The sequence below is a fragment of the Oncorhynchus tshawytscha genome, unplaced genomic scaffold (genome assembly GCF_018296145.1).
Source record: "Oncorhynchus tshawytscha isolate Ot180627B unplaced genomic scaffold, Otsh_v2.0 Un_contig_4078_pilon_pilon, whole genome shotgun sequence".
In the NCBI taxonomy this organism is placed as follows: Eukaryota; Metazoa; Chordata; class Actinopteri; order Salmoniformes; family Salmonidae; genus Oncorhynchus; species Oncorhynchus tshawytscha.
In genome coordinates this window covers 206,376-227,548 of record NW_024609652.1, presented here as the reverse complement: position 1 = coordinate 227,548, position 21,173 = coordinate 206,376, and the positions used below count along the sequence as shown (strand labels likewise).

The 21,173-nt window shown below is 37.7% G+C and overlaps 1 protein-coding gene across 4 annotated transcripts in view; it reads left to right on the top strand.

The window, feature by feature from the left end:
• LOC112253222 (aminopeptidase N) overlaps positions 1-21,173 on the top strand; it is a 79,555-nt gene that overhangs the window by 50,624 nt on the left and 7,758 nt on the right. For 2 of the 4 annotated variants that reach the window (XM_042316646.1, XM_042316647.1), the window contains exons 16-18: positions 16,923-17,014; positions 17,651-17,761; positions 18,010-18,177. In XM_042316646.1, coding sequence (XP_042172580.1) covers positions 16,923-17,014; positions 17,651-17,761; positions 18,010-18,177 — 371 coding nt within the window. Of the gene's footprint in view, positions 1-16,922; positions 17,015-17,255; positions 17,762-18,009; positions 18,178-18,329; positions 18,528-21,173 lie in introns of those variants that run through there. The other 2 variants (XM_042316648.1, XM_042316649.1) reach the window with 2 other exon arrangements.

Genomic DNA, 21,173 nt, shown 5'->3' with positions numbered 1-21,173 from the left:
ATCAACATAGAGGACATAACAAAGATCATAGAGGACATAACAAAGATCAACATAGAGGACATAACAAAGATCAACATAGAGGACATAGAGGACATAACAAAGATCAACATAGAGGACATAACAAAGATCAACATAGAGGACATAGAGGACATAGAGGACATAACAAAGATCAACATAGAGGACATAACAAAGATCAACATAGAGGACATAACAAAGATCTACATAGAGGACATAGAGGACATAACAAAGACCAACATAGAGGACATAGAGGACATAACAAAGATCAACATAGAGGACATAACAAATATCAACATAGAGACATAACAAAGATCAACATAGAGGACATAGAGGACATAACAAAGATCAACATAGAGGACATAACAAAGATCAACATAGAGGACATAACAAAGATCAACATAGAGGACATAGAGGACATAACAAAGATCTACATAGAGGACATAACAAAGATCAACATAGAGGACATAACAAAGACCAACATAGAGGACATAACAAAGTTCAACATAGAGGACATAAGGACATAACAAAGATCAACATAGAGGACATAACAAAGACCAACATAGAGGACATAACAAAGATCTACATAGAGGACATAGAGGACATAACAAAGACCAACATAGAGGACATAACAAAGATCTACATAGAGGACAACAAAGATCAACAAAGATCAACATAGAGGACATAACAAAGACCAACATAGAGGACATAACAAAGATCAACATAGAGGACATAACAAATGATCATAGACATAGAGGACATAACAAAGATCAACATAGAGGACATAACAAAGATCACATAGAGGAATTAACAAATAGAACATAGAGGACATAACAAAGATCAACATAGAGGACATAACAAAGACAACATAGAGGACATAACAAAGATCAACATAGAGGACATAACAAAGATCAACATAGAGGACATAACAAAGATCAACATAGAGGACATAACAAAGATCAACATAGAGGACATAACAAAGATCAACATAGAGGACATAACAAAGATCAACATAGAGGACATAGAGGACATAACAAAGATCAACATAGAGGACATAACAAAGATCAACATAGAGGACATAACAAAGATCAACATAGAGGACATAACAAAGATCAACAGAGGACATAACAAAGATCAACATAGAGGACATAACAAAGATCTACATAGAGGACATAACAAAGACCAACATAGAGGACATAACAAAGACCAACATAGAGGACATAACAAAGATCAACATAGAGGACATAGAGGACATAACAAATATCAACATAGAGGACATATCAAATATCAACATAGAGGACATAACAAAGACCAACATAGAGGACATAGAGGACATAACAAATATCAACATAGAGGACATAGAGGACATAGCAAATATCAACATAGAGGACATAACAAAGATCAACATAGAGGACATAACAAAGACAACATAGAGGACATAACAAAGATCACATAGAGGACATAACAAAGATCAACATAGAGGACATAGAGGACATAACAAAGATCTACACAGAGGACATAACAAAGACCAACATAGAGGACATAGAGGACATAACAAAGACCAACATAGAGGACATAAAAAAGACCAACATAGAGGACATAGAGGACATAACAAAGATCAACATAGAGGACATAACAAAGATCAACATAGAGGACATAACGAAGATCTACATAGAGGACATAACAAAGATCAACATAGAGGACATAGAGGACATAACAAAGATCAACATAGAGGACATAACAAAGATCAACACAGAGGACATAACAAAGACCAACATAGAGGACATAGAGGACATAACAAAGATCAACATAGAGGACATAACAAAGATCAACATAGAGGACATAACAAAGATCAACATAGAGGACATAACAAAGATCAACATAGAGGACATAGAGGACATAACAAAGATCAACATAGAGGACATAACAAAGACCAACATAGAGGACATAACAAAGATCTACATAGAGGACATAGAGGACATAACAAAGACCAACATAGAGGACATAACAAAGATCTACATAGAGGACATAACAAAGATCAACATAGAGGACATAACAAAGACCAACATAGAGGACATAACAAAGGTCAACAATGAGGACATAACAAATGCCAACATAGAGGACATAACAAAGATCAACATAGAGGACATAACAAAGATCTACATAGAGGAATTAACAAATACCAACATAGAGGACATAACAAAGATCTACATAGAGGACATAACAAAGATCAACATAGAGGACATAACATAGATCAACATAGAGGACATGACAAAGATCAACATAGAAGACATAGAGGACATAACAAAGATCAACATAGAGGACATAACAAAGATCAACATAGAGGACATAACGAAGATCTACATAGAGGACATAACAAAGATCAACATAGAGGACATAGAGGACATAACAAAGATCAACATAGAGGACATAGAGGACATAACAAAGATCAACATAGAGGACATAGAGGACATAACAAAGATCAACATAGAGGACATAACAAAGATCAACATAGAGGACATAGAGGACATAACAAAGATCTACACAGAGGACATAACAAAGACCAACATAGAGGACATAGAGGACATAACAAAGATCAACATAGAGGACATAAAAAAGACCAACATAGAGGACATAACAAAGATCAACATAGAGGACATAACAAAGATCAACATAACAAAGATCAACATAGAGGACATAACAAAGATCAACATAGAGGACATAACAAAGATCAACATAGAGGACATAACAAAGATCAACATAGAGGACATAACAAAGATCAACATAGAGGACATAACAAAGATCAACATAGAGGACATAACAAAGATCAACATAGAGGACATAACAAAGATCAACATAGAGGACATAACAAAGATCAACATAGAGGACATAACAAAGATCAACATAGAGGACATAACAAAGATCAACATAGAGGACATAACAAAGATCAACATAGAGGACATAACAAAGATCAACATAGAGGACATAACAAAGATCAACATAGAGGACATAACAAAGATCAACATAGAGGACATAACAAAGATCAACATAGAGGACATAACAAAGAGAGGACATAACAAAGATCAACATAGAGGACATAACAAAGATCAACATAGAGGACATAACAAAGATCAACATAGAGGACATAACAAAGATCAACATAGAGGACATAACAAAGATCTACAACATAGAGGACATAAAGGACATAACAAAGACCAACATAGAGGACATAACAAAGATCAACATAGAGGACATAACAAAGATCTACACAGAGGACATAACAAAGACCAACATAGAGGACATAGAGGACATAACAAAGACCAACATAGAGGACATAAAAAAGACCAACATAGAGGACATAGAGGACATAACAAAGACCAACATAGAGGACATAACAAAGACCAACATAGAGGACATAACAAAGACCAACATAGAGGACATATCAAAGATCAACATAGAGGACATAACAAATATCAACATAGAGGACATAACAAAGATCACATAGAGGACATAACAAAGACCAACATAGAGGACATAACAAAGATCAATAGAGGACATAACAAATATCAACATAGAGGACATAACAAAGATCAACATAGAGGACATATCAAAGATCAACATAGAGGACATAGAGGACATAACAAAGATCAACATAGAGGACATAACAAAGACCAACATAGAGGACATAACAAAGATCAACATAGAGGACATATCAAAGATCTACATAGAGGACATAACAAAGATCAACATAGAGGACATAACAACGATCTACAAGAGGACATATCAAAGATTAACATAGAGGACATAGAGGACAAACAAAGATCAACATAGAGGACATAACAAACAAAGATCAACATAGAGGACATATCAAATATCAACAGAGGACATAACAAATATCAACATAGAGGACATAACAAAGATCTACATAGACATAACATAGAGGACATAGAGGACATAACAAAGATCAACATAGAGGACATAGAGGACATAGCAAATATCAACATAGAGGACATAAGGAAAGAAATCAACATAGAGGACATAGAGGACATAACAAAGATCAACATAGAGGACATAACAAAGATCTACATAGAGGACATAACGAAGATCTACATAGAGGACATAGAGGACATAACAAAGATCAACATAGAGGACATAACAAAGATCAACATAGAGGACATAGAGGACATAGAGGACATAACAAATATCAACATAGAGGACATAGAGGACATAGAGGACATAACAAAGATCAACATAGAGGACATAACAAAGATCTACATAGAGGACATAGAGGACATAACAAAGACCAACAGAGGACATAGAGGACATAACAAAGATCAACATAGAGGACATAACAAAGATCAACATAGAGGACATAACAAAGATCAACATAGACATAGAGGACATAACAAAGATCAACATAGAGGACATAACAAATATCAACATAGAGGACATAACAAAGATCAACATAGAGGACATAGAGGACATAACAAAGATCTACATAGAGGACATAACAAAGATCAACATAGAGGACATAACAAAGACCAACATAGAGGACATAACAAAGATCAACATAGAGGACATAGAGGACATAACAAAGATCAACATAGAGGACATAACAAAGACCAACATAGAGGACATAACAAAGATCTACATAGAGGACATAGAGGACATAACAAAGACCAACATAGAGGACATAACAAAGATCAACATAGAGGACATAGAGGACATAACAAAGATCAACATAGAGGACATAACAAAGACCAACATAGAGGACATAACAAAGATCAACATAGAGGACATAACAAAGTTCAACATAGAGGACATAACAAATGTCAACATAGAGGACATAGAGGACAAACAAAGATCAACATAGAGGACATAACAAAGATCTACATAGAGGACATAACAAATACCAACATAGAGGACATAACAAAGATCTACATAGAGGACATAACAAAGATCAACATAGAGGACATAACAAAGATCAACATAGAGGACATGACAAAGATCAACATAGAAGACATAGAGGACATAACAAAGATCAACATAGAGGACATAACAAAGATCAACATAGAGGACATAACAAAGATCAACATAGAGGACATAACAAAGATCAACATAGAGACAGACATAACAAAGATCAACATAGAGGACATAACAAAGATCAACATAGAGGACATAACAAAGACCAACATAGAGGACATAACAAAGTTCAACATAGAGGACATAACAAAGATCAACATAGAGGACATAGAGGACATAACAAAGATCAACATAGAGGACATAACAAAGATCAACATAGAGGACATAACAAAGACCAACATAGAGGACATAACAAAGATCAACATAGAGGACATAGAGGACATAACAAAGATCTACATAGAGGACATAACAAAGATCAACATAGAGGACATAACAAAGACCAACATAGAGGACATAACAAAGACCAACATAGAGGACATAACAAAGATCAACATAGAGGACATAGAGGACATAACAAAGATCTACATAGAGGACATAACAAAGATCAACATAGAGGACATAACAAAGACCAACATAGAGGACATAACAAAGATCTACATAGAGGACATAACGAAGATCTACATAGAGGACATAGAGGACATAACAAAGATCAACATAGAGGACATAACAAAGATCAACATAGAGGACATAGAGGACATAACAAAGATCAACATAGAGGACATAACAAAGATCTACATAGAGGACATAGAGGACATAACAAAGACCAACATAGAGGACATAGAGGACATAACAAAGATCAACATAGAGGACATAACAAATATCAACATAGAGGACATAACAAAGATCAACATAGAGGACATAGAGGACATAACAAAGATCTACATAGAGGACATAACAAAGATCAACACAGAGAACATAACAAAGACCAACATAGAGGACATAGAGGACATAACAAAGATCTACATAGAGGACATAACAAAGATCAACATAGAGGACATAACAAAGACCAACATAGAGGACATAACAAAGATCAACATAGAGGACATAGAGGACATAACAAAGATCAACATAGAGGACATAACAAAGACCAACATAGGACATAACAAAGATCTACATAGAGGACATAGAGGACATAACAAAGATCAACATAGAGGACATAACAAAGATCTACATAGAGGACATAACAAAGATCAACATAGAGGACATAACAAAGACCAACATAGAGGACATAACAAAGGTCAACAATGAGGACATAACAAAGATCAACATAGAGGACATAACAAAGATCAACATAGAGGACATAACAAAGATCAACATAGAGGACATAACAAATACCAACATAGAGGACATAACAAAGATCTACATAGAGGACATAACAAAGATCAACATAGAGGACATAACAAAGATCAACATAGAGGACATAACAAAGATCAACATAGAGGACATAGAGGACATAACAAAGATCAACATAGAGGACATAACAAAGATCAACATAGAGGACATAACAAAGATCAACATAGAGGACATAACAAAGATCAACATAGAGGACATAGAGGACATAAAAAGATCAACATAGAGGACATAACAAAGATCAACATAGAGGACATAAGGACAAAGATCAACATAGAGGACATAACAAAGATCAACATAGAGAACATAGAGGACATAACAAAGATCAACATAGAGGACATAACAAAGATCAACATAGAGGACATAGAGGACATAACAAAGATCAACATAGAGGACATAACAAAGATCAACATAGAGGACATAACAAAGATCAACATAGAGGACATAACAAAGACAACATAGAGGACATAACAAAGATCAACATAGAGGACATAACAAAGATCAACATAGAGGACATAACAAAGATCAACATAGAGGACATAACAAAGATCAACATAGAGGACATAACAAAGATCAACATAGAGGACATAACAAAGACCAACATAGAGGACATAACAAAGACCAACATAGAGGACATAACAAAGATCAACATAGAGGACATAACAAAGATCTACATAGAGGACATAACAAAGATCAACATAGAGGACATAACAAAGATCTACATAGAGGACATAAAGGACATAACAAAGACCAACATAGAGGACATAACAAAGATCTACATAGAGGACATATCAAATATCAACATAGAGGACATAACAAAGACCAACATAGAGGACATAGAGGACATAACAAAGACCAACATAGAGGACATAACAAAGATCTACATAGAGGACATAGAGGACATAACAAAGATCAACATAGAGGACATAACAAATATCAACATAGAGGACATATCAAAGATCAACATAGAGGACATAACAAAGATCAACATAGAGGACATAACAAAGATCAACATAGAGGACATAACAAAGATCAACATAGAGGACATAACAAAGATCAACATAGAGGACATAACAAAGATCAACATAGAGGACATATCAAATATCAACATAGAGGACATAACAAAGATCAACATAGAGGACATATCAAATATCAACATAGAGGACATAGAGGACATAACAAAGATCAACATAGAGGACATAACAAAGACCAACATAGAGGACATAACAAATATCAACATAGAGGACATAGATCTACATAGGGACATAACAAAGATCAACATAGAGGACATAACAACGATCTACATAGAGGACATATCAAAGATTAACATAGAGGACATAGAGGACATAACAAAGATCAACATAGAGGACATAACAAAGATCAACATAGAGGACATATCAAATATCAACAGAGGACATAACAAAGACCAACATAGAGGACATAACAAAGATCAACATAGAGGACATAGAGGACATAACAAATATCAACATAGAGGACATATCAAATATCAACATAGAGGACATAACAAAGACCAACATAGAGGACATAGAGGACATAACAAATATCAACATAGAGGACATAGAGGACATAGCCAATATCAACATAGAGGACATAGAGGACATAGAGGACATAGAGGACATAACAAAGATCAACATAGAGGACATAACAAAGATCTACATAGAGGACATAACGAAGATCTACATAGAGGACATAACAAAGATCAACATAGAGGACATAGAGGACATAACAAATATCAACATAGAGGACATAGAGGACATAAGGACATAACAAATATCAACATAGAGGACATAGAGGACATAACAAAGATCAACATAGAGGACATAACAAAGATCTACATAGAGGACATAGAGGACATAACAAAGACCAACATAGAGGACATAACATAACAAAGATCAACATAGAGGACATAACAAATATCAACATAGAGGACATAACAAAGATCAACATAGAGGACATAGAGGACATAACAAAGATCAACATAGAGGACATAACAAATATCAACATAGAGGACATAACAAAGATCAACATAGAGGACATAGAGGACATAACAAAGATCAACATAGAGGACATAACAAAGATCAACATAGAGGACATAACAAAGACCAACATAGAGGACATAACAAAGTTCAACATAGAGGACATAACAAACATAACAAAGATCAACATAGAGGACATAACAAAGACCAACATAGAGGACATAACAAAGATCTACATAGAGGACATAGAGGACATAACAAAGACCAACATAGAGGACATAACAAAGATCTACATAGAGGACATAGAGGACATAACAAAGACCAACATGGATGACATAACAAAGACCAACATAGAGGACATAACAAAGTTCAACATAGAGGACATAACAAATGTCAACATAGAGGACATAGAGGACATAACAAAGATCAACATAGAGGACATAACAAAGATCTACATAGAGGAATTAACAAATACCAACATAGAGGACATAACAAAGATCTACATAGAGGACATAACAAAGATCAACATAGAGGACATAACAAAGATCAACATAGAGGACATGACAAAGATCAACATAGAAGACAGAGAGGACATAACAAAGATCAACATAGAGGACATAACAAAGATCAACATAGAGGACATAACAAAGATCAACATAGAGGACATGACAAAGATCAACATAGAAGACAGAGAGGACATAACAAAGATCAACATAGAGGACATAACAAAGATCAACATAGAGGACATAACAAAGACCAACATAGAGGACATAACAAAGTTCAACATAGAGGACATAACAAAGATCAACATAGAGGACATAGAGGACATAACAAAGATCTACATAGAGGACATAACAAAGATCAACATAGAGGACATAACAAAGACCAACATAGAGGACATAACAAAGATCAACATAGAGGACATAGAGGACATAACAAAGATCTACATAGAGGACATAACAAAGATCAACATAGAGGACATAACAAAGACCAACATAGAGGACATAACAAAGACCAACATAGAGGACATAACAAAGATCAACATAGAGGACATAGAGGACATAACAAAGATCTACATAGAGGACATAACAAAGATCAACATAGAGGACATAACAAAGACCAACATAGAGGACATAACAAAGATCTACATAGAGGACATAACAAAGATCAAACATAGAGGACATAGAGGACATAACAAAGATCAACATAGAGGACATAACAAAGATCAACATAGAGGACATAGAGGACATAACAAAGATCAACATAGAGGACATAACAAAGATCTACATAGAGGACATAGAGGACATAACAAAGATCAACATAGAGGACATAACAAAGATCAACATAGAGGACATAACAAATATCAACATAGAGGACATAACAAACAAAGATCAACATAGAGGACATAACAAAGATCAACACAGAGGACATAACAAAGACCAACATAGAGGACATAACAAAGATCAACATAGAGGACATAACAAAGATCAACATAGAGGACATAGAGGACATAACAAAGATCTACATAGAGGACATAACAAAGATCAACATAGAGGACATAACAAAGACCAACATAGAGGACATAACAAAGACATAGAGGACATAACAAAGATCAACATAGAGGACATAACAAAGACAACATAGAGGACATAACAAAGATCAACATAGAGGACATAACAAAGACCAACATAGAGGACATAACAAAGATCAACATAGAGGACATAACAAAGATCAACATAGAGGACATAACAAAGACCAACATAGAGGACATAACAAAGATCAACATAGAGGACATAACAAAGATCAACATAGAGGGACATAACAAAGATCAACATAGAGGACATAACAAAGATCAACATAGAGGACATAGAGGACATAACAAAGACCAACATAGAGGATATAGAGGACATAACAAAGATCAACATAGAGGACATAACAAAGACCAACATAGTGGACATAGAGGACATAACAAAGACCAACATAGAGGACATAGAGGACATAACAAAGACCAACATAGAAGACATAGAGGACATAACAAAGACCAACATAGAGGACATAGAGGACATAACAAAGATCAACATAGAGGACATAACAAAGATCAACATAGAGGACATAACAAAGATCAACATAGAGGACATAGAGGACATAACAAAGATCTACATAGAGGACATAACAAAGATCAACATAGAGGACATAACAAAGACCAACATAGAGGACATAACAAAGATCAACATAGAGGACATAACAAAGATCAACATAGAGGACATAGAGGACATAACAAAGATCTACATAGAGGACATAGAGGACATAACAAAGATCAACATAGAGGACATAACAAAGATCAACATAGAGGACATAACAAAGATCAACATAGAGGACATAACAAAGATCAACATAGAGGACATAGAGGACATAACAAAGATCAACATAGAGGACATAACAAAGATCAACATAGAGGACATAACAAAGACCAACATAGAGGACATAACAAAGATCAACATAGAGGACATAACAAAGATCAACAACATAGAGGACATAACAAATATCAACATAGAGGACATAGAGGACATAACAAAGATCAACATAGAGGACATATCAAATATCAACATAGAGGACATAGAGGACATAACAAAGATCAACATAGAGGACATAACAAAGACCAACATAGAGGACATAGAGGACATAACAAAGATCAACATAGAGGACATAGAGGACATAACAAAGATCTACATAGAGGACATAACAAAGACCAACATAGAGGACATAACAAAGACCAACATAGAGGACATATCAAAGATCAACATAGAGGACATAACAAAGATCAACATAGAGGACATAACAAAGATCAACATAGAGGACATAACAAAGATCAACATAGAGGACATAACAAAGATCAACCTAGAGGACATAACAAAGATCAACATAGAGGACATAACAAAGACCAACATAGAGGACATAACAAAGATCAACATAGAGGACATAGAGGACATAACAAAGATCAACATAGAGGACATAGAGGACATATCAAAGATCAACATAGAGGACATAGAGGACATAACAAAGATCAACATAGAGGACATAACAAAGATCAACATAGAGAACATAGAGGACATAACAAAGATCAACATAGAGGACATAACAAAGATCAACATAGAGGACATAACAAAGATCAACATAGAGGACATAACAAAGACCAACATAGAGGACATAACAAAGATCAACATAGAGGACATAACAAAGATCAACATAGAGGACATAACAAAGATCAACATAGAGGACATAACAAAGATCAACATAGAGGACATAACAAAGATCAACATAGAGGACATAACAAAGATCAACATAGAGGACATAACAAAGATCAACATAGAGGACATAACAAAGACCGACATAGAGGACATAACAAAGATCAACATAGAGGACATAACAAAGACCGACATAGAGGACATAACAAAGATCAACATAGAGGACATAACAAAGATCTACATAGAGGACATAACAAAGATCAACATAGAGGACATAACAAAGATCTACATAGAGGACATAACATAACAAAGACCAACATAGAGGACATAACAAAGATCTACATAGAGGACATAACAAAGATCAACATAGAGGACATAACAAAGACCAACATAGAGGACATAACAAAGACCAACATAGAGGACATAACAAAGATCAACATAGAGGACATAACAAAGACCAACATAGAGGACATAACAAAGATCAACATAGAGGACATAACAAAGATCAACATAGAGGACATAACAAAGATCAACATAGAGGACATAACAAAGATCTACATAGAGGACATAGAGGACATAACAAAGACCAACATAGAGGACATAACAAAGATCTACATAGAGGACATATCAAATATCAACATAGAGGACATAACAAAGACCAACATAGAGGACATAGAGGACATAACAAAGACCAACATAGAGGACATAACAAAGATCTACATAGAGGACATAGAGGACATAACAAAGATCAACATAGAGGACATATCAAAAATCAACATAGAGGACATAACAAAGATCAACATAGAGGACATAATAAATATCAACATAGAGGACATAACGAAGATCTACATAGAGGACATAACAAAGACCAACATATAGGACATAACAAAGATCTACATAGAGGACATATCAAATATCAACATAGAGGACATAACAAAGATCAACATAGAGGACATATCAAATATCAACATAGAGGACATAGAGGACATAACAAAGACCAACATAGAGGACATAACAAAGATCAACATAGAGGACATATCAAAGATCAACATAGAGGACATAACAAAGATCAACATAGAGGACATATCAAAGATCTACATAGAGGACATAACAAAGATCAACATAGAGGACATAACAACGATCTACATAGAGGACATATCAAAGATTAACATAGAGGACATAGAGGACATAACAAAGATCAACATAGAGGACATAGAGTACATAACAAAGATCAACATAGAGGACATATCAAATATCAACAGAGGACATATCAAATATCAACATAGAGGACATAACAAAGATCTACATAGAGGACATATCAAAGATTAACATAGAGGACATAGAGGACATAACAAAGATCAACATAGAGGACATAGAGTACATAACAAAGATCAACATAGAGGACATATCAAATATCAACAGAGGACATATCAAAGATCAACATAGAGGACATAGAGGACATATCAAAGATCAACATAGAGGACATAGAGGACATAACAAAGATCAACATAGAGGACATATCAAAGATCAACATAGAGAACATAGAGGACATAACAAAGATCAACATAGAGGACATAACAAAGATCAACATAGAGGACATAGAGGACATAACAAAGATCAACATAGAGGACATAACAAAGATCAACATAGAGGACATAACAAAGATCTACATAGAGGACATAACAAAGACCAACATAGAGGACATAACAAAGATCAACATAGAGGACATAACAAAGATCAACATAGAGGACATAACAAAGATCAACATAGAGGACATAACAAAGATCAACATAGAGGACATAACAAAGATCAACATAGAGGACATAACAAAGATCAACATAGAGGACATAACAAAGACCAACATAGAGGACATAACAAAGACCAACATAGAGGACATAACAAAGATCAACATAGAGGACATAGAGGACATATCAAAGATCAATATAGAGGACATAGAGGACATATCAAAGATCAACATAGAGGACATAGAGGACATAACAAAGATCAACATAGAGGACATAACAAAGATCAACATAGAGGACATAGAGGACATAACAAAGATCAACATAGAGGACATAACAAAGATCAACATAGAGGACATAACAAAGATCTACATAGAGGACATAACAAAGACCAACATAGAGGACATAACAAAGATCAACATAGAGGACATAACAAAGATCAACATAGAGGACATAACAAAGATCAACATAGAGGACATAACAAAGATCAACATAGAGGACATAACAAAGATCAACATAGAGGACATAACAAAGATCAACATAGAGGACATAACAAAGACCAACATAGAGGACATAACAAAGACCGACATAGAGGACATAACAAAGATCAACATAGAGGACATAACAAAGACCGACATAGAGGACATAACAAAGATCAACATAGAGGACATAACAAAGATCTACATAGAGGACATAACAAAGATCAACATAGAGGACATAACAAAGATCTACATAGAGGACATAAAGGACATAACAAAGACCAACATAGAGGACATAACAAAGATCTACATAGAGGACATAACAAAGATCAACATAGAGGACATAACAAAGACCAACATAGAGGACATAACAAAGACCGACATAGAGGACATAACAAAGATCAACATAGAGGACATAACAAAGACCGACATAGAGGACATAACAAAGATCAACATAGAGGACATAACAAAGATCTACATAGAGGACATAACAAAGATCAACATAGAGGACATAACAAAGATCTACATAGAGGACATAAAGGACATAACAAAAACCAACATAGAGGACATAACAAAGATCTACATAGAGGACATATCAAATATCAACATAGAGGACATAACAAAGACCAACATAGAGGACATAGAGGACATAACAAAGACCAACATAGAGGACATAACAAAGATCTACATAGAGGACATAGAGGACATAACAAAGATCAACATAGAGGACATATCAAAAATCAACATAGAGGACATAACAAAGATCAACATAGAGGACATAATAAATATCAACATAGAGGACATAACAAAGATCACATAGAGGACATAACAAAGACAACATAGAGGACATAACAAAGATCTACATAGAGGACATATCAAATATCAACATAGAGGACATAGAGGACATAACAAAGATCAACATAGAGGACATAACAAAGACCAACATAGAGGACATAACAAAGATCAACATAGAGGACATATCAAAGATCAACATAGAGGACATAACAAAGATCAACATAGAGGACATAACAAAGATCAACATAGAGGACATATCAAAGATTAACATAGAGGACATAGAGGACATAACAAAGATCAACATAGAGGACATAGAGGACATAACAAAGATCAACATAGAGGACATAGAGGACATAACAAATATCAACATAGAGGACATATCAAATATCAACATAGAGGACATAACAAAGACCAACATAGAGGACATAGAGGACATAACAAATATCAACATAGAGGACATAGAGGACATAGCAAATATCAACATAGAGGACATAGAGGACATAACAAAGATCAACATAGAGGACATAACAAAGATCTACATAGAGGACATAACGAAGATCTACATAGAGGACATAGAGGACATAACAAAGATCAACATAGAGGACATAACAAAGATCAACATAGAGGACATAGAGGACATAACAAATATCAACATAGAGGACATAGAGGACATAACAAAGATCAACATAGAGGACATAACAAAGATCAACATAGAGGACATAGAGGACATAACAAAGACCAACATAGAGGACATAGAGGACATAACAAAGATCAACATAGAGGACATAACAAATATCAACATAGAGGACATAACAAAGATCAACATAGAGGACATAGAGGACATAACAAAGATCTACATAGAGGACATAACAAAGATCAACATAGAGGACATAACAAAGACCAACATAGAGGACATAACAAAGTTCAACATAGAGGACATAGAGGACATAACAAAGATCAACATAGAGGACATAACAAAGACCAACATAGAGGACATAACAAAGATCTACATAGAGGACATAGAGGACATAACAAAGACCAACATAGAGGACATAACAAAGATCTACATAGAGGACATAACAAAGACCAACATAGAGGACATAACAAAGACCAACATAAAGGACATAACAAAGTTCAACATAGAGGACATAACAAATGTCAACATAGAGGACATAACAAAGATCAACATAGAGGACATAACAAAGATCTACATAGAGGAATTAACAAATACCAACATAGAGGACATAACAAAGATCTACATAGAGGACATAACAAAGATCAACATAGAGGACATAACAAAGATCAACATAGAGGACATGACAAAGATCAACATAGAAGACAGAGAGGACATAACAAAGATCAACATAGAGGACATAACAAAGATCAACATAGAGGACATAACAAAGATCAACCTAGAGGACATAACAAAGATCAACATAGAAGACATAGAGGACATAACAGAGATCTACATAGAGGACATAACAAAGATCAACATAGAAGACATAGAGGACATAACAAAGACCAACATAGAAGACATAGAGGACATAACAAAGACCAACATAGAGGACATAACAAAGACCAACATAGAGGACATAACAAAGATCAACATAGAAGACATAGAGGACATAACAAAGACCAACATAGAGGACATAGAGGACATAACAAAGACCAACATAGAGGACATAACAAAGATCTACATAGAGGACATAGAGGACATAACAAAGACCAACATAGAGGACATAACAAAGAACTAACAAAATTCAGTGCTGTTCTCCCAGGCTTAGCTGAAACAACAGGTCTGATTGGTTCATACTGTACTTCTCCCAGGCTTAGCTGAAACAACAGGTCTGATTGGTTCATACTGTACTTCTCCCAGGCTTAGCTGAAACAACAGGTCTGATTGGTTCATACTGTACTTCTCCCAGGCTTAGCTGAAACAACAGGTCTGATTGGTTCATACTGTACTTCTCCCAGGCTTAGCTGAAACAACAGGTCTGATTGGTTCATACTGTACTTCTCCCAGGCTTAGCTGAAACAACAGGTCTGATTGGTTCATACTGTACTTTCCCAGGCATAGCTGAAACAACAGGTCTGATTGGTTCATACTGTACTTCTCTCAGGCTTAGCTGAAACAACAGGTCTGATTGGTTCATACTGTTTGTCTCCCAGGGTTACCTGAAACAACAGGTCTGATTGGTTCATACTGTAGTTCTCCCAGGGTTACCTGAAACAACAGGTCTAATTGGTTCATACTGTTTGTCTCCCAGGGTTACCTGAAACAACAGGTCTGATTGGTTCATACTGTTTGTCTCCCAGGGTTACCTGAAGATGCAGATCACCCCCCTGTTTGAGTACTTCAGGACCATAACGGTTGATTGGACCAGAGTCCCCACTGGACACAACGACCAGTAACAACTCTGCTTTTCAAATGAAATGTTATTTTAAACCAATTAAGATACATAATTGTATTTGTAAATATATCTTTCTGTCGCTTCTCTTACAACAGTAAATACACATTATCGGTCTGTTTTCAAAAGGAGTGCACTACATAGGGAATAGGGTGCTATTTGGGATGAACACTTAGATATTACCATAATGTGTTGTGAGCCGTTCCACAGCCCTGTCCCTCTTGTCTCTCCTATCTCTCAGATACAACCAGATCAATATTACCATAATGTGTTGTGAGCCGTTCCACAGCCCTGTCCCTCTTGTCTCTCCTATCTCTCAGATACAACCAGATCAATATTACCATAATGTGTTGTGAGCCGTTCCACAGCCCTGTCCCTCTTGTCTCTCCTATCTCTCAGATACAACCAGATCAATATTACCATAATGTGTTGTGAGCCGTTCCACAGCCCTGTCCCTCTTGTCTCTCCTATCTCTCAGATACAACCAGATCAATATTACCATAATGTGTTGTGAGCCGTTCCACAGCCCTGTCCCTCTTGTCTCTCCTATCTCTCAGATACAACCAGATCAATATTACCATAATGTGTTGTGAGCCGTTCCACAGCCCTGTCCCTCTTGTCTCTCCTATCTCTCAGATACAACCAGATCAACGCCATATCCTTTGCGTGTCGTATGGGAGTGGAGCGCTGCAGGGTTCTCACCAGCGATTGGTTCAGAGAGTGGATGCTGAACCCAGACCACAACCCGTGAGTACGAAGCACAATTATTTGGGTTTCCATATCCTGGGTCTTTCCCAAAATTCCCAGGTTTACCAGAAATCCCAGCTGAAGGATTCCTGGAATCAGGAAGGAATAAGTAGGAAAACTGGGTCTCCTCCAAATGGTAATTATGGGAAAAGTATACCAGAAACCCTAAGGATGTTTAGAGTTAATGTGATTGTTTTCCTTCTCTTCAATGATGCTGATTTTGTGTTTATGCAACTCTTTATTGACAGGATTCACCCCAACCTGAAGACAACAGTGTACTGTAACGCTATCGCAGCAGGAGGGGTGGCGGAATGGGACTTCGCCTGGCAGATGTTCAAGAATGCCACAGTAGCCACAGAGGCTGCCAAGCTGAGGTCCTCCCTGGCCTGTACTAAGGTCCCATGGCTACTGAACAGGTAGGCACAGAGGCTGCCAAGCTGAGGTCCTCCCTGGCCTGTACTAAGGTCCTTCATGGCTGATTTTGAACAGGTAGGCACAGAGGCTGCCAAGCTGAGGTCCTCCTGGCCTGTACTAAGGTCCCATGGCTACTGAACAGGTAGGCACAGAGGCTGCCAAGCTGAGGTCCTCCCTGGCCTGTACTAAGGTCCCATGGCTACTGAACAGGTAGGCACAGAGGCTGCCAAGCTGAGGTCCTCCCTGGCCTGTACTAAGGTCCCATGGCTACTGAACAGGTAGGCACAGAGGCTGCCAAGCTGAGGTCCTCCCTGGCCTGTACTAAGGTCCCATGGCTACTGAACAGGTAGGCACAGAGGCTGCCAAGCTGAGGTCCTCCCTGGCCTGTACTAAGGTCCCATGGCTACTGAACAGGTAGGCACAGAGGCTGCCAAGCTGAGGTCCTCCCTGGCCTGTACTAAGGTCCCTGCTGAACAGGTAGGTACAGAGGCTGCCAAGCTGAGGTCCTCCCTGGCCTGTACTAAGGTCCCTGCAAGCTGAGGTCCTCCCTGGTCTGTACTAAGGTCCCTGCTGAACAGGTAGGCACAGAGGCTGCCAAGCTGAGGTCCTCCCTGGTCTGTACTAAGGTCCCTGCTGAACAGGTAGGTACAGAGGCTGCCAAGTTGAGGTCCTCCCTGGTCTGTACTAAGGTCCCTGCTGAACAGGTAGGTACGCAGGCTGCCAAGCTGAGGTCCTCTCTGGTCTGTACTAAGGTCCTTGCTGAACAGGTAGGTACACAGGCTGCCAAGCTGAGGTCCTCCCTGGTCTGTACTAAGGTCCCTGCTGAACAGGTAGGTACAGAGGCTGCCAAGCTGAGGTCCTCCCTGGCCTGTACTAAGGTCCCTGCTGAACAGGTAGGTACAGAGGCTGCCAAGCTGAGGTCCTCCCTGGTCTGTACTAAGGTCCCTGCTGAACAGGTAGGTACGCAGGCTGCCAAGCTGAGGTCCTCCTGGTCTGTACTAAGGTCCCTGCTGAACAGGTAGGTACAACAGGCTGCCAAGCTGCCAAGCTGAGGTCCTCCCTGGTCTGTACTAAGGTCCCTGCTGAACAGGTAGGTACAGCAGGCTGCCAAGCTGAGGTCCTCCTGGTCTGTACTAAGGTCCCTGCTGAACAGGTAGGTACGCAGGCTGCCAAGCTGAGGTCCTCCTGGTCTGTACTAAGGTCCCTGCTGAACAGGTAGGTACAGAGGCTGCCAAGTTGAGGTCCTCCCTGGTCTGTACTAAGGTCCCTGCTGAACAGGTAGGTACGCAGGCTGCCAAGCTGAGGTCCTCTCTGGTCTGTACTAAGGTCCCTGCTGAACAGGTAGGTACGCAGGCTGCCAAGCTGAGGTCCTCTCTGGTCTGTACTAAGGTCCCTGCTGAACAGGTAGGTACACAGGCTGCCAAGCTGAGGTCCTCTCTGGTCTGTACTAAGGTCCCTGCTGAACAGGTAGGTACGCAGGCTGCCAAGCTGAGGTCCTCTCTGGTCTGTACTAAGGTCCCTGCTGAACAGGTAGGTACACAGGCTGCCAAGCTGAGGTCCTCCCTGGTCTGTACTAAGGTCCCTGCTGAACAGATAGGTACAGAATACTCAGCAGGAGCTAACACTCAGAACCACTTCATCTTGTGTTTTGTTGAAGAAAAGGTCTGGTTTCGTGAACCAAACCACACAACACTTAAGTTGGAGTGACGCTAGACCTTTATCCTGTTCAACTCTGAGCCGTTGTTTTGGACCCGGTAACAACTAATTAGTTTATTTGTTGTCTGAACATAGAAAGTGAAAGCTGTCTTTTTGGAAACTCAAATCTTACTGCTGGCGATGTCATAAAAAAGTGCCAAGGTTTAGTCTGCATGGAAAGGGTCCACCCTAATGGTCACTGTAAAGCAATGCATTCCCTTCTCCGTCCACATCATCGGTGTATTCATCCTCCACGTGTTGATCCGTCTCACTGGTTTTACAACAGGAAATGACACGTGTCCTCACCTGTCTAAGTGTTATTTGGAGATGTTTCACTCTGTAACTCGAAAGGGTCATTTTAAGATGGCAGTCATTTTGGCGCAGTGACTCACTCACTACCCAAAACAGATGCAACTGGTTTCAAGTGGCTAAGACATGTCATGTGATCCCCTACTGCCATCTAGTGGACAGATTGGGAATGAGACAGGGGATATATTTACATCAATAGATAGGTAGAGATTTCCTCTTTCTCCTCATGTGCCTTCAGAGAGTATTCATACCCCTTCGTCCACATGTTGTTGTTACAGACAGAATTCACAATGGATTAAAGATTTATATTTGTTTCTCACCCACAAACACAATAACCCACAATGACAAAGTGAAAACATGTTTTTATAAATATCTCATTTACAAAAGTATTCACACCCCTGAGTCAATGCATGTTAGAATCATCTTTGGCAGCGATTACAGCTGTGTGTCTGTGTCTTTATGGGTAAATATCTAAGAGTGATTACAGCTGTGTGTCTTTATGGGTCTCTAAGAGTGATTACAGCTGTGTGTCTTTATGGGTCTCTAAGAGTGATTACAGCTGTGTGTCTTTATGGGTAAATCTCTAAGAGTGATTACAGCTGTGTGTCTTTATGGGTAAATATCTAAGAGTGATTACAGCTGTGTGTCTTTATGGGTAAATATCTAAGAGTGATTACAGCTGTGTGTCTTTATGGGTCTCTAAGAGCGATTACAGCTCTGTGTCTTTATGGGTAAATCTCTAAGAGTGATTACAGCTGTGTGTCTTTATGGGTAAATATCTAAGAGTGATTACAGCTGTGCGTCTTTATGGGTCTCTAAGAGTGATTACTGCTGTGTGTCTTTATGGGTCTCTAAGAGTGATTACAGCTGTGTGTCTTTATGGGTCTCGAAGAGTGATTACAGCTGTGTGTCTTTATGGGTCTCGAAGTGTGATTACAGCTGTGTGTCTTTATGGGTCTCTAAGAGTGATTACAGCTGTGTGTCTTTATGGGTC